The sequence below is a fragment of the Rhinichthys klamathensis genome, unplaced genomic scaffold, assembly GCF_029890125.1.
Source record: "Rhinichthys klamathensis goyatoka isolate OS25496 unplaced genomic scaffold, OSU_Roscu_1.1 h1tg000397l_1, whole genome shotgun sequence".
NCBI classification, from domain to species: Eukaryota; Metazoa; Chordata; class Actinopteri; order Cypriniformes; family Leuciscidae; genus Rhinichthys; species Rhinichthys klamathensis.
This window is the reverse complement of record NW_026606899.1, coordinates 393,101-407,484: the sequence shown is the minus strand read 5'-3', so window position 1 is coordinate 407,484 and position 14,384 is coordinate 393,101. Positions and strand designations below refer to the sequence as shown.

At 36.2% G+C, this 14,384-nt stretch overlaps 3 protein-coding genes across 4 annotated transcripts; all 3 read right to left on the bottom strand.

Moving 5' to 3' along the window:
- Positions 1 to 1,370: 1,370 nt before the first annotated feature.
- hoxd11a (homeobox D11a) lies at positions 1,371 to 3,922 on the bottom strand. The gene is made up of 2 exons (XM_056234528.1): positions 2,767 to 3,922; positions 1,371 to 2,072 (listed from the first exon to the last, which is right to left on the bottom strand). Exons 1-2 carry the CDS (start codon positions 3,359 to 3,361, stop codon positions 1,840 to 1,842), a joined length of 828 nt encoding a protein of 275 aa, XP_056090503.1. The 5' UTR covers positions 3,362 to 3,922; the 3' UTR covers positions 1,371 to 1,839.
- A 2,504-nt stretch (positions 3,923 to 6,426) lies between these two features.
- Positions 6,427 to 10,308, bottom strand: hoxd12a (homeobox D12a). Of its 2 annotated transcripts, none has more exons than XM_056234521.1 (3): positions 10,079 to 10,304; positions 7,760 to 8,423; positions 6,427 to 7,256 (listed from the first exon to the last, which is right to left on the bottom strand). In XM_056234521.1, exons 2-3 carry the CDS (start codon positions 8,277 to 8,279, stop codon positions 7,018 to 7,020), a joined length of 759 nt encoding a protein of 252 aa, XP_056090496.1. In that variant the 5' UTR covers positions 8,280 to 8,423; positions 10,079 to 10,304; the 3' UTR covers positions 6,427 to 7,017. The 2 variants fall into 2 exon arrangements, with proteins under 2 accessions (XP_056090496.1, XP_056090497.1); XM_056234522.1 differs by having other exon boundaries at positions 7,066 to 7,256; positions 7,777 to 8,423; positions 10,079 to 10,308.
- A 1,872-nt stretch (positions 10,309 to 12,180) lies between these two features.
- On the bottom strand, positions 12,181 to 13,579 carry hoxd13a (homeobox D13a). The gene is made up of 2 exons (XM_056234516.1): positions 12,934 to 13,579; positions 12,181 to 12,401 (listed from the first exon to the last, which is right to left on the bottom strand). Exons 1-2 carry the CDS (start codon positions 13,460 to 13,462, stop codon positions 12,181 to 12,183), a joined length of 750 nt encoding a protein of 249 aa, XP_056090491.1. The 5' UTR covers positions 13,463 to 13,579.
- Between the last annotated feature and the right edge of the window lie 805 nt (positions 13,580 to 14,384).

Below are 14,384 nucleotides of genomic sequence, written 5' to 3'. Positions count from 1 at the left end.
CGTGGCTTCAAGCAGTATCAACAAAATGTACATAAATAAAGGGGTTGTCTATGTTAAGATACCTTATTATTACTGGCAGAGTAGCCTATTATAAAACTCACAACAATACAGTGTTAATATTATAAACGGAATTCCCTGTATACGGCTGAGAGATTTAGGAAGCACACATAGGAAACAAAAGCTTGTAAGATTCTTCGTTTGCCTCCACTGCAAATATCGGGTTTGCCTTTACAGCATATTCTGATTCCACAGAGGTAGCCGCTTCTTTACAGTAGGCCTATGTCCTCTGATATAATGACAATTATAGCTCCTTTTGGGAGCTTTTTGGTTCTTATAGCATAATCTTAAGAAAACACCACTGTGCGCTCTAAAGCGTTAAACAGTCTAGACTTTTACTGCATTGTTACCCTTGCCTAAATCCCCTTTGTAGGAGAAAAACATTATGGAGGATTTGACATGGTTGTATTATATGGTTTTATTTTACACAGCATTTCACCAGGCTTAACGGCGGCTATGTGCAGTATTTAACCTATAGTATAGGAGGTATCAGTGTGAAGGCCTTTGAAGGCAGATCAGTGGGATTGAGGGGATGCGGCGGCCATATTGGACGTGCTGCACTGCGGCGGCTCTGAGAGGGCGTAGTTTTTCAAAGAGAACCGCAAAAAAGGCGCCTTTACTTATTCAATAAGGTTAAGGGTGACGACCTTGACATTACAGAAGTTCAAATACAATATTTCATTCGACGTTCGAAGTTGTTGACGAAATCGAACTTTGTAAACCACTGTGTTCAAGACGGTTAGTGCTGCATTTGACGTAAACAGCCAAATAAGCTGGTCGAAATGGGGTGATGTCTAACGCATAGTAGTTCAATTCGAAGACTAGTCCTCTTTTGTAAGATAACACGTAGCCTATTATTAGATTTCCACCCTTATCTGTTCACATAGTACTCAGTTCTCCTCTCTCTAGACAGAAAAAAGAAAACATCTGCACCCTTTGTGTTTCAGGGCAAAGTCACAGTTGAAGTGGATAGAGGGTCCAATAGCCCCAATTTAATTTACTGCCCAGAGTTTATTGTACTGTCTAGACTGTTCAAGGTTTAGTAAATAGCCTTAGTGTAAAACAACATACAAGGAAAGAAATTTGTCAAAGACCTATAAGTTACCATTGGAAATTGTTCTCTCTTCATCTCACTTTCCTTCTTCATCTGTAATAATCGAAAACAACATTCATCTGGAAAATGAGTAGGCCTAACATTTTGAAATGCAACACTAAAATAATTGTATTTAATAAAAATAAATATGCATTAGGCACTGGTAAATAATGCATTATGTTGCGCGCACTACCATACACAGAAAGAGACGTCACAACAATTAATACAAATCTGCAAATAATTTGCTGCATTTTTATTTAATACATAGATACATTACATGCTTCAAACGAATAAATGCATACACAGTTCTAACTCAATGAAATTACGTATTGATTTGATGTAACCAAAGGTTGCTTACAATGTGAGAATGCAAAAATACAATAAATAAATACAAATACAAAGCTACTGAATTCCAATGGCATTATCACAGAGTATGAAGAGATTGTCGAGGTACCTGTTCCTGAGAACTGATAATTTCCCTCACTGCGGATACATTGTTGTAGATAGGCTAATTTGTGCAGAATTTTAATTGCGGATAAAATTCATTTTAGATAGCAAGTATTTTGCATAGTAAAATACAGCGTTGACGTGAAAATAAGTCATGTGTCCGACGAATGGATGATGTCCCACAATCATGACACAATAGGATAGCCATCGTCTCCCGAAGCGGCAAGTATATATCATGACTTTCAGAACAATGGATTTCCAGTGAAATACTGGAGACGATCTCGGTTCATCTTTTTCTCTTTCATCCTTCGGTTCTGGAACCAAATCTTCACTTGTCGGTCTGTAAGACTGAGCATTCTTGACAACTGCAGACGCTTCTCTTTGTTTATGTACACATTGAAAAAGAATTCTCGTTCAAGTTCTCGGATCTGGTATTTCGTATACGGGCACCTCTTTTTTCTGGACTTTGTTGCACCTACAAAAAGAAACGCAACTTGATTACATTGCAATGAATTTGAACTCTACAACGGCAGATGTTTCTGCAGATGGCATTACAAGTTCGAGTCTATCCGACACTTCGGATACTAATGCCTAATTTGTTTTCATACAAAACTTTAGTTTAATCCGCACTACACATACACAGACAAAACACTCGGAAAACGAAAGTATGTTTACAGAGGCAATACAACGAGACAAACACTGCTACATGAAATATACACATGCACGCAAACGGCCCACAATCGCAGGCACACACAGACACACACACACTTCACGTCCAAACACACGCACGCACGCGCACATGAGTAACCCGTCGGAGTATTTTCGATTTGATTAAAAATCTTTCGCTTTTAAGTTAAAATCTTTGGTGATAATGTTGCATAACACTATACAACAAGCAACAGGCTGAAGGCTTCTAAAACAGAACAGGCTTTCTAGAAAGTGCGGTCTTTCTCGATTTGAATCGCGACTATCATTTCAGTCTTTACAACAGTTCATAAACGAAATGTTTTGAGTAGCCTATATGATCCGACGAAAGCGCCTTCCCCATAGTAAACAGTTTTACGACTGCAAAGAGAATCTTACAAGCTATATAAAAACTTTTGCATGCGTATAAAGTGCCACATAAAAGCTTTAGGGTAGACTGAACCGCGTTAGACGCGTGAACCTACTTGAGCCGTTGTTCTTTTCTTCATCGCAGGTTGATATCGAGGATTCCTCGTCCAGGGTTTCTGAGGGATCTTGTTTGGTCTGGTCCGCGCTATCTGTAGACACATTGCATGCAGCATCTCCGGGGACACTTGTATCTGGCTTTTGTTCGGACTGCTCAGGGTTGGGCTTCTCCGAGTTAGCAGTCTCAAAGAACTGATCAAATTCTTGTGGAAGTACCCCGTTTCGGCCGACGTTGGTGAAGAAATTGCACGAGGAGCTATTACCACCGTGATGGTGGTTATACACGGAATCGTTTTTGAAAATAATTTCCGCTCTGTTTGTTGACTGTAGGAGATCTCGGTGCATTATCTCCTCCGTTGAATAGTACGAAGCGTAATTGCCCCTGTAATGCCATTTGCTCGGATGATCCAGTCCATAGTCCCTGAAAGTCACTTCACGAACAGGTTGGACTTGCGCTATGTTCGAAGAATAGGGGAAATTTACTTGACACGACGTTGTTTGTGGTAAAAACGATGAGACCGAAGAGAAATCATGAACATAGTACGGTAAATACATATTAGATGCACAGTTGCCGCGATCATCGTAGTCGGTCATTGCTCGCTTTAGCCTTAGAGAGGAAAAATCGTCAGCTTGACTGTTAAACTTTGCCCATCTATTGCACCATACGTGTGGATAGGACTCGCGAGGAAGAAAAAATCGGAAACGTACGCTGACGTGCAATTCATCTTGATCGATTCTTGAGGTAATTGTGTCATGTGATCCGGTAAAAAAAAAATTACCATATATCAATATCAGTCATTAAGTGAGCGACTCATAGGTAACCGCATGAGGCAGGTCATTGGTTGCCTACATTTTTGAAACTCCCATGTTAATTCCCCCATGTGTTGCAAGGCATTAGTAAACAATCACAGAAATACCACGTCTAATATTTTGTTTAAAATCATGCAATAGGTAATTAAATAAAAGACCTTCATCGCAACGTTAAACAATGTTTTTCAAATGTACAACATTAAGTTGTATTAATCAATTGCTTTATTTTTATATTTTTCTAGGTTTCCCAGCCACTTAACCTCACGGCCGAAAGAAAACTTTGACTATGAAGCAAAATTGCCATTTTTTTAGTATCTCCTTATAGCCTACTCGGAAATTGAGATTTGCAAGCCTTAAGTTGAAAATGCACGGTACATTGTTAACCACGTGTTATATGCGTGTGTTAATATAAGAATTGCTGCATCTCTTTTTTAAACCTGTAATATGCTATTTTACTGAAATTCTGGGAAATGTAAAGTCCATATCATATTATACCTTAGGCTACATACGAGAAATGCCATAGGAAATAATGAAAAAAAAGGGAAAAAGGAAAATAAGATTTGAGAGGTGAAACAGAAAACTAAAGAGAAACGTAATGCAGTTCACCAAATATAGTTATTTGTTGTGATGCAGCGAAAACAGATTTTCTGTTTATTCTACACAGTCTACAGAAAGTAGGCTACAAATTTAGTCACGATGTAAACATTGTACAAGAATGGTTTTCCAAAAAAAAGACAAAGGGCTATGTGTAGCCTAATAAAGTGTAATAACATTTAGAACTGTACCTTTCTGTTTTAGCTTGAAGTAAAATCTGCATTTAGTCCGATTTAGTATTCCAGTAGTAAAGCTTGAAGCGAACACAGTTATTAAAAGGAAGAGATACACTGATTCACACTGCCAAGTACAAAACAACTGTTCTGGCTTTGAACGTCTGTGGTCTGAGACAATGCGCAGCCGGCAATCACCAATAACCGTCAGCCAAATCATTTTATTGCACAGACAAAAGGATGTGCTATGGTGTACTGTCCTGGGTGGAGGTAAACAGTGACTGCTACATTCCTACCGAGATACTGTGAAAACTGCATATTTACAGGGGTTTTTTCTTTCCTCCAGATATATACATGTTTCATAAATATATTATAACGCAAAAAACTGTCGTTAAGCTTATAAAACAAATAAACAACCATCGCTATTATATTATTTTGTTCAGCCTAGTGTTTTAAAGAAAATCTGGTTTATTTTTTTTATTTTTTTTAAATCTGGTAACATGCCAATAGTAGCCTAACCATAATGTTATCTTTAGTTAATTTAAGCACAGCTCGTGGATTCGAAATGAGAACTTAAATTTGCGCGGTAACACTCAAGAAACACCTTATTTAATTTTCACAGTTTTACAATTTAATTTCTATTTTCGTAAATAGAAGCTGTATCGCGCTTTCTTAACGAAGAACCCGTGGCCTATCTTGTATATTGCGATCCTTAAGACTTGTTCATGTGTTGCTTCTTTGTTCTGTGTAGAACCCAAAAGTTTTAGAGCCCAACAAAATATGAACCCGTTTACCAGTCGATGTCCAAAGATTTTTTTTAAACGGCCAAAAAAAAAAAAAAAAGGAAGAAAATAAAACAATCCTCGAAATAATGTGAAGCTAACTTTGTAGGCTAGTAAGTGGTAGCGCATCAAAAAAAGTTATGTCACTCGGTTTGGCCATGTGAGAGCTCAAAATTGCTTCTTGCTAACTTTTTTTTTTTAAATGCGCAAAGTATTCTTAGTAGAAAGAAAGTCAGTGCAAGAAAGCCACTAACTTGACCTTAACTTTGTATTGGCGCCCCCAGTTTCTACAGCGGTCGCAGGACGTCTGGCAGAGCCCTCAAGATATTTACTCTCCGCTTGCTTTTAACTTTTAAAGGAATTATCAAGACAAATAACTTGGACCAAACTTACCTTTGTATTATTGATTAGTTGATTGATTAATTCACTCATTCATTAATAGGTAGAAAATATTTATTTTAAATTAAAATAATGATAATACCTGATATTAATGAAAATCCTTAAACACATTTGGTGAAAGTGTACAGCGCAGCCATGTCTATAATCGTGAGTTTAGTCTGCAGAGAGTAAAGATTCTGTTAGGTAAATATATAGGCCTATAAGCTATAATAAAAATAAATATCTATTTATCTGGTTTTATTTACTAATTACTACTAGGCTACTTTTTGTCAAACTACTCTTAAATTATTCATCAGAATTTTCATTTCACACCAAATATACTATAATTGTAACACATTGTTCACCAAAATACCTTGCAAATAAACAGAAAGTGAAGTATATTGAAAACACAGAATATGTGCATTAGAAATTTGGAATTACAAAGTATATATATATATATACATGGGATTGTCACATGTTTATCATGCTGGTATTAAAATATAGGCACGTTTTCGTATTTGGTATATTATGCGAGTTCTGTCTTTGTATCACGCATACATCCAACTAAGATAACACTAATACCTCTTTACCTGTTCCGTATACTCTCTTTTCAAATTATTCCAATTAATATTCAGCAAGCTCATTTGTAGAAATAAGAACATTTGACCATAGTTTGAAATTATTTCTTAAAGCAAACTTAAAAAGAGCCACATTAATAACACATTTTTTACATTGTGTATGTATACGCTACATTTCTACAAATGTAAATATAGGCCTACTGTTAAAATTAAGTTTAGTCGTACATTTTCCCTTTACATATACACACTTAATGCATAAACAGTTGCAGCACATAGTTTTCCATTTACATTCCTAGTTTAATTCAATAAGAAAATATAAAAATGATATAGATTCACAGAAGAACTTCGAACTTGAGCTTGGACTTTATTAGCGCATTTTAGAATCACCCACTGAATTACAACAGACAAATATCACACCAGAATGCAGAAGTTTAATATAATGCAGAATTTACAGGAACACTTAATAAATATTACACATCACTTTTGATTAAAAACGCAACAAAGTAAAATGTACGTTCGCAAGATACAAATTAGGTTTTATCAAAATGTATTAAAAATGTAATGACTCCCAGTTATTTGTTAGCAGCCCAGTGGAGTTTTAAATGATTTCATGAATTAAATATTCACGTCTCTACTCTAAATGTGCTGCTGTTCTAAACTACAAAGCATTCTTTTTTAGGCTATATAAAGCAAGCTAACATTACAACTTTGGAATTCTCGTTTTCCCACCAAAAACATACACCAGACACATAAATGCAGCGACTATATGCCAAATAAATATCAATTTCAATATATTCAACTTGAACATTAAATTACATTTCATGGGTGTTCGGGAGAAAATCGTTTCCAGATTTGGTGGACTAGCAAGAAAAGTCTCTTGTATGAATGATGTCACCACCTAAAAAACAAACCCTACAATTGTTGAAGAAACAAAATTAGTATATAGTGAAGGTATGATCGCGCATCAGAAGTCTTTTTTTCTTCATCCTGCGATTCTGAAACCAGATTTTCACTTGCTGATCACTCAGTTCCAATCTGTCCGAAAGCTCCTTTCGTTTCTGTCGATTTATAAATTCATTTATCATAAATTCGTTCTCCAGCTCGGCTAACTGTGGCTTCGTGTAAGGTTTTCTCTTCTTTCTTGACCTCACCTGTGAGGGACACCATGGTAGTCCTGGGGAGGAGGAGAAAAAAAATAGTATACACTCATCATCATTCATGTTACTGAATCAGCATATTCTTCTAAAGACGTTAACTCTTAAAGACAACCACAACTCTGTTGACCCCGGTACATTTAATATATATCGTGGAGCATATGGAATCAGACAGTATACTGTATGAAAACAAAAGTTCTGAAAAATTAAGAGTGGCTGAAATAGCTTGTCTATAACTGAACAAAACATGCATGAAAGTGCGTATCGATAGCACGAATTGTATTTATCGTGTAATTTATACGCAAAAAATATTTTTTACGTGCATATGGGGTTACAGTGAGTATCATATGCACGTAAAAACTTTTTTTTTTTTGCGTATAAATTGCACGATAAATACAATTCTTGCTATAGATACGCATTTTCATGAGATCGTGTTGCCATCTCACACAATAAACACAAGCCTAAAACGCTGAAATCAAGGTCACAGAATGGCATAGGCAGGGTCAAGGAAGAAGTTGCGTACCATCGGAGAAGGCTGACCTAGTCTGGCTGCTCAGTGATGGCTGGACTGGAGGCTTTGAAGCATCGGTCACTGGCTGGTCAATGGATGTCAGTTCAATCGGCTCAACCCTGTTCTGCTGTCGCCTTTCCAAGTTTGAAACTTCGTTGCTGACAGAGCTCTGCTCTCCTGCGTAAGCTGCATTAGGTCGACTTGGCTCCTCTGATTTGTGGCTGACATCTTGGAAGTAGTACCTCCCGGATTCCTCCAGTGAGCCCTTTTTGAGGCTAGCGCTCACAGCGGCTGAATTGCCGAAAAACGGCTGAGCGAAGCCACTGTAGGCGCGGCTCTGGGCCGGAGGAGTGCACGCATTTGGAGAAGTCCACGGGAGCGAGCACACCTCACTTCTACTGTAGGACATCTGCGGAAGGCCAGATAGATGGACTCCATTGCCTCGCAGGTTTTGGAGGTACAGGGAGTCGGGAGAGTGAAAATTCAAAAGGGGAGCAACATAGCCAGAGCTAAGGAGATTGTGCTCGCACATTTCTCACGAGCTCGCCCGAACGCGTCTTAAAACCGTTTTTAGTTACCCCTAAAGAATACGAGCACGGTAATTGTTGATTTGTTAATGCACCATCACGTGATATGCAAAGTCAAATGTTTAGCCACGCCCACGTGACTAGTTGTGCTGCAAAGTCTGAAAGAAACGCATATGAAATAAACAGCTTTAATTTCCTTGAACATTTTTTTCTAGATGCAACTGTAACTTCTGCCATTATTTTCATAAGATCAATAAAAATCCCCAATAATATACCTTTGTCCTCAATTGTCCGTATTTATTTAAAATGCATTTTGCTGTAATGTAAATTTTGCTGTAAAAGGTAGTCAGAAAACCCTGTTCTCTAATACTATATCTCACATAAGCATACAGATATATTTTATTAACAATCAAGGCTACAGAGTGAGATTCGTGCCACATGAGCCTTACGGGGGCAAACACGGATTGTGGTATGACTTTCAATCAAGTGTTTGAAACTTCATTAGTAGCTTTTAATACATAACATACAAATACATAACGTTCTGTTATAGTAGCTACAACATCCTGCAAAGCTGCTTCTAAACAATGTGTATTGTGAAAAGCGAAATACAAATAAATAATTAATTGTTAACCGACCTGTGCTATTATTTACTTTGTGTACACACACACACACACACACACACACACACACACACACACACACACACACACACACACACACACACACACACACACGTCATAAAGTTGTAATAAAAAAAACATTACAATGCTGCATTTCTGAGGAAACGGCTACTGGGACTTTCAAAGAACCCGCGTTTGTGTTATTTCGTAAACACGACTGCCAAATTTTCTATATATTGTAGCCTATATTATTATGATCACAACTGCCAAATTTTCTCTATATATATTATAGCCTAATTATTATGATCACAACTGCCAAATTTTCTATATATTGTGACCTAATTTTATATGATCACAACTTGTCATAACTGCTTTAATGAGATCATTGCTTCTGTCTAAATTAATACAGCTAAAATAAAACCGCTAACTGTTGCTGCATGACTGCATGATTTGTACACTGTAAAATGTAATCAGTTGACCTAACTTAAAAAGTGTGGAAACCCGTTGCCTTAAAATTATTAAATTTCATGCGTAATTGAAAAAAAAAATAATAAGTTAAGGGGAATTGTGAAGTTCACATAACTTGACGTTCATTTAGCCTACTTTGATTTTAAAGTTAAGTCAACTGATTACTTTTTTTTTTTTTACTGTGTATTATCTCAGAACTGTACATTTCTGACATATGGACATTTCTTTGACTCAGTCACCTCTGATAACAGATTACTCTGAATTATAATGTAGAAAAATGCATTTTCCGTAAAGCTGAAACAATATGTATTGTGAAAAGCGCTACACAAATAAATGTGAAATAAACACGGGGATAAAGCCAGAAAGAGCTTATAATGCATGTAAAAAGTCTACTGTTTTTAAGCGTAACTTGGAAAGGCCATCTGTAAACCTTAAGCTCACAAACGGATGTTTACACATTTTTGGTGTAAACGAAAAAGGTTTTGATATTTTATAACTTTGATACAGTATTATACAATTTTAAATAGCTACTAATTCAAATATTTTTTTAAGATTTCGTCATTGATATCTAAATTCGTTTTTAAGTCGATTGTTGATCTTGAGGTGCCGAGCTTTCGGTGCAAGAAATTAAACATCTAGATGTCGTCGGATAATCTTTGTTGCCGGTTTCTAAAATTTTAGAGTAGGTCAGGGTATGCAAGTCATTTTTATCTTACCTAAAGATTTGTCCAGATGATCCAAAACACGTTTTAAAGAAAGTGCACATATGAAGGAGCAGACAAAATGACTATTGTAAACAGGCAATTTCCGGAAAGAGTGGAGACAGTACAACCTCCCACTTTTTACGAGTCCAGTAAATGCATGAAAACCTTTAAAATGGGATTGCTTTAGACTGTTTCACGTTCTGTTGCGTGTTGAAAACACAGAACTCTCATCCGTTCAACCTTAAAAAATATTTAGCCTACATGGAAAGGATATGGTAGTAGCCTACATCAGTATAGTTCAAGGTCAAAGTCCAGACGCAGATTTTCCAAAAACAAGTCCAAGTGCATTTAATTAGACAGAAAAACAGAAGAAAAAAACTGTCTAATTCTTTTAAAATTCATTTTAAAAGGCAATTACTTTGATGAAACAGCGTCGATTTTAACAGCTGAAATCAGCATGACCGAGAACTATAAACATTTTCTTTAAAAGTTTAAGTGCAGTCGTTGTTAAACCCTTTGTACGAATTCGCCAACCAATTCGGCAAAACATAAAACAGCTAGGAATTGTTATTATTGTGTTGAGATTTCTCAGCCCTCCGATGGAAGTCTTTTCTGATGGTGGATTGAACATTTTTCCCAATTGTGACAGTCAGATTACCTTTATATTAGCCTTAATAGCCTACATATCTATTCAAAACTCAAAGCGCCATATTCTCTTTTACATGGTCAAAGCAGTTGAAAAAATTCTCAAAATGCTTGACATTTTTTAATACAAACAGTATTTCTTGGATTATAAATGATCTTAATGCAAGGCACATGCTGACCTATAGATGGCGACGCAGCTTCATGAATTTGTGGCAAGTATTATTCATGAGACCCATTGAAGTCAAGGTTTAGTCTGACAATGTGTCTCAAGGTCACCGAGAACACCCAGTTTCAAAAGAAGATGATTAATATATATATATTTAAATTAAAAGGCAACAAAAATTGTGCATTGTGTATTTTTTTTTTTTGCTAACGCGTGTATTTTTTGCTTTTCGAAAAAAAGACAATAATGGATTATCAAACAATCAATCGATAAAATAACCAACTTAATTTGGCTGCTCAATCAAAATTACTGTGAGTCTGAATATCGTGCTTAAGTGCCTAATAATATTCACATCAACTAATTTGGACACCATTGTGAAAAAATACACACCATTGCAAGTCTCAACAGTTGGGAAATCCATACTATTAAAAATACCAATCCTCTACTGAATTCATTCGTTTTAATCAAAGTAGGCCAACATAAAAGTATAGGTCGACTGTCAAAAGCTAAATTCAAGCCAATCACGTGGCATGGAATGGGAAAGCGCTTTTTTGGCAAATGCTTCACTGTTGAATGTATAGTGAAGCTGCAATGAAAATAAACACAATAAAGCCAAGCATATCTCTCTGAATAATGCAAATGCAAGCGGAAATAAATTAATTATCAAAAGACTGCGGGATCGTGCTATTTACTTGTTACGGGAAAACCAGTCACGGTCGTACTGTTGAAATTAACTAAATCTGTCCACGATATGATTCTATTTGCAGTATAGAACAACGTCATTATACTTGTAGAGAGATAAAGAGAACACCGACAAACAAATGTTTTTCCCCCTTGTCGACATGTGAAATATGTCATGAAACCTTTTTTTTTATTATTATTCAGTTTATTTACGTCAGTGTTGCATTCTGGATTTTCCCCATAAAACTCTGGTAATATAAACAAATATGGTACACAATCTGCACATTTTGAAAGCATGGAAAGACCAGTGGTCTGGGATATAGAAATCAGGCTATACTGCTACAAAATGACCAAAAAAAATGGTTTAACAATATTTAAATTATTTTGAAAAATAAGTTTGTTTTTATCTGACACTACTGAAATACAATGACAATCTCAAAACTCAAAGCTGGACATCTGAACTGCGACTTTGAGTAGGCCTACATAAGTATTTGAAAAAGATAGCCATTACTAAAGAGAACAAAGAGCTCTTCCCTATAGCCTATCAGCAATTGTATGAATTAATCTTCAACAGGATTACAATTACTTTAGGTAAGTCATCTTCTATATAGCGCTTTTAACAATGTTAAAGGTCTTTGTTAGGGTTCCTCTTATCCTTGACTCGGCGGTTTTGAAACCATATAGTGACTTGTCTTTCTGACAGGTTGGTAGAAGCAGAGATCCTCAGTCTCTTCTCTTTAGTAATGAACTTAGTGTTGGTGAATTCCCGCTCGAGTTCTTTCAGCTGCAGGTTTGTGTAAGGAACCCGTTTCTTTCTCCCGCGCTGACAGAACGAAACTCTTCCCTCTGGGGAAATACAAGTCATTTTAATCAAGCAATCTTCTGTTACAAGACCTTTCCATTATTCCAAGATTAACAATGATGTAACATTTAGGAAATCGCAATTGACGTCTTTTTTTTTTTAAAGCGCGACATGTAGATTTTCATTAAATAAACTCAAATCAGGTTTAAAATAACGCCTCCTTTTCTTATTAATTTGAGTCATGATTAATTTCAGTTTAGCGTAGCCTACTAAATCTGTGCTTCTGCTTTCAAGGATTCATTTATTTAATTATCTTGATACTGACATGATTTTGACATTTAGGCGGTGCCAAATAGCCTACAGTAAAAGATTTTTTTTTTTTAAATACATGTTTTAAATTGAGGATATCCTCTGTCAATGAACACAAGATGAGAAAATCTCTTGGTCCTTCGATCAGAGAATTTGTGCATGATTTGCGCCTCTTTAATGGGTCTAGAAAAGTTCTGACTTTATACGTAGCCTAACTAATGAAGAGAGGCGAGGAGTGATTCACAGAGCAGAACTCAAGTCTTTTACCTGCCAATGATGGTTTCCAGATATGCGGGCTCTGCGTCTGGTCTTTGCAGTAATAAAGTTGACTGCTGCTGCAATTGTTTGACCAGTCCCATGGTTGGTGGTCTTCCATTGTCCAACAATGTGTGTGATCTCCTGCTCTATGAACTATAGGTAAATCATGGCAAATACAGGCAGGGATTCTTGGGTAGGAATAACCTTGGTAGAGAGCGAACTCCTTAAACCATCTGGAGGCATCACCATAATCCACGGGTTCGGACTGTCCATTCGCACTTTGTTTCACAAAACTAGGCGGAAACAAAGCGTTCTGTTGTACTTTGCAGCAATAACAACTGTTTCCGAAATTACATCCATAAGTGACTGAGGAATTTGGGGCAATATGGTCTGGAAACGAAACGTAAGGAGTAAGAGACTCGGAGTTTATAGAAGTAGGTCGTTCCGCTGAAGAGAACAGCGGAGTTCCTGACGCAGACCGGCTCGAGTGCGGGTAAAAACTTCTAAACTCCTCATCCAGTCCCACTAGTACTTCCATATTTAGTTGCACACGGTCTATATGATTTGTAATTTAACTCATCGTCTTATATGGACTCAAACCCAATAAATCTGTTAGCGGAGAACAGTCTCCGTTGACAGTTTAGCTTTTATGTTTATTTTCCGGACTAAATACATGGGTCAGATAACCTAGTACCCGATTGGATAGTTATCGCCATGTGACATGCAAATAGGTAAGCTGAACTTGGACTACACTGTAGTTTTCAGTTGTCCATGTGAAAGCCTGATTTAAGTCTGAGGCATTTTAAAAAGTTTGAAATATTTTTTTCTATTTTTATTTAATATATATATATATATATATATATATATATATATAATCTATATTTATTTATTTAAAGCCTATTAAAATACAATCAAAAACTTACTTGCACACAGCAGTGGAAATGTCTCATATTAGTCCTGCAAACATTATAGTTTTAAGCCATTTAGGCATGTGCTTGATGCTCTGTCAAACAAATGACATGTGTCATGTGATTTTACTGTGTGCATGTGTAAATAAGGCTGCATTTACTTAATCAAATAGCTACAGTAAAACAGTGATATTGAGATATTACAGTTTAAAATAACCTTTCTATCCTGATATATTTCTGTGATCAAAGCTGAATTTTCAGCATCATTACTCCAGTCTTCAGTGTCACATGATCCTTCAGAAATCATTCTAATATGCTGATTTGATGCTCAAGAAACATTTCTTATTATCATCAATGTTGAAAACATGTTGTGGGGCTTTATATATGTTTTTGGAAACAATGAGACATTTTCTTCAGGATTTTTTGATAAATAGAAAGTTCAAAAGTACGGCATTTCTTTGAAGTAGAAATTAAATGTCTTTACTTGATCAATGTAATGTGTCTATGCTGAATAAAACTATTAATTTCTTTATAAAAAAAACCCCGCTGAAC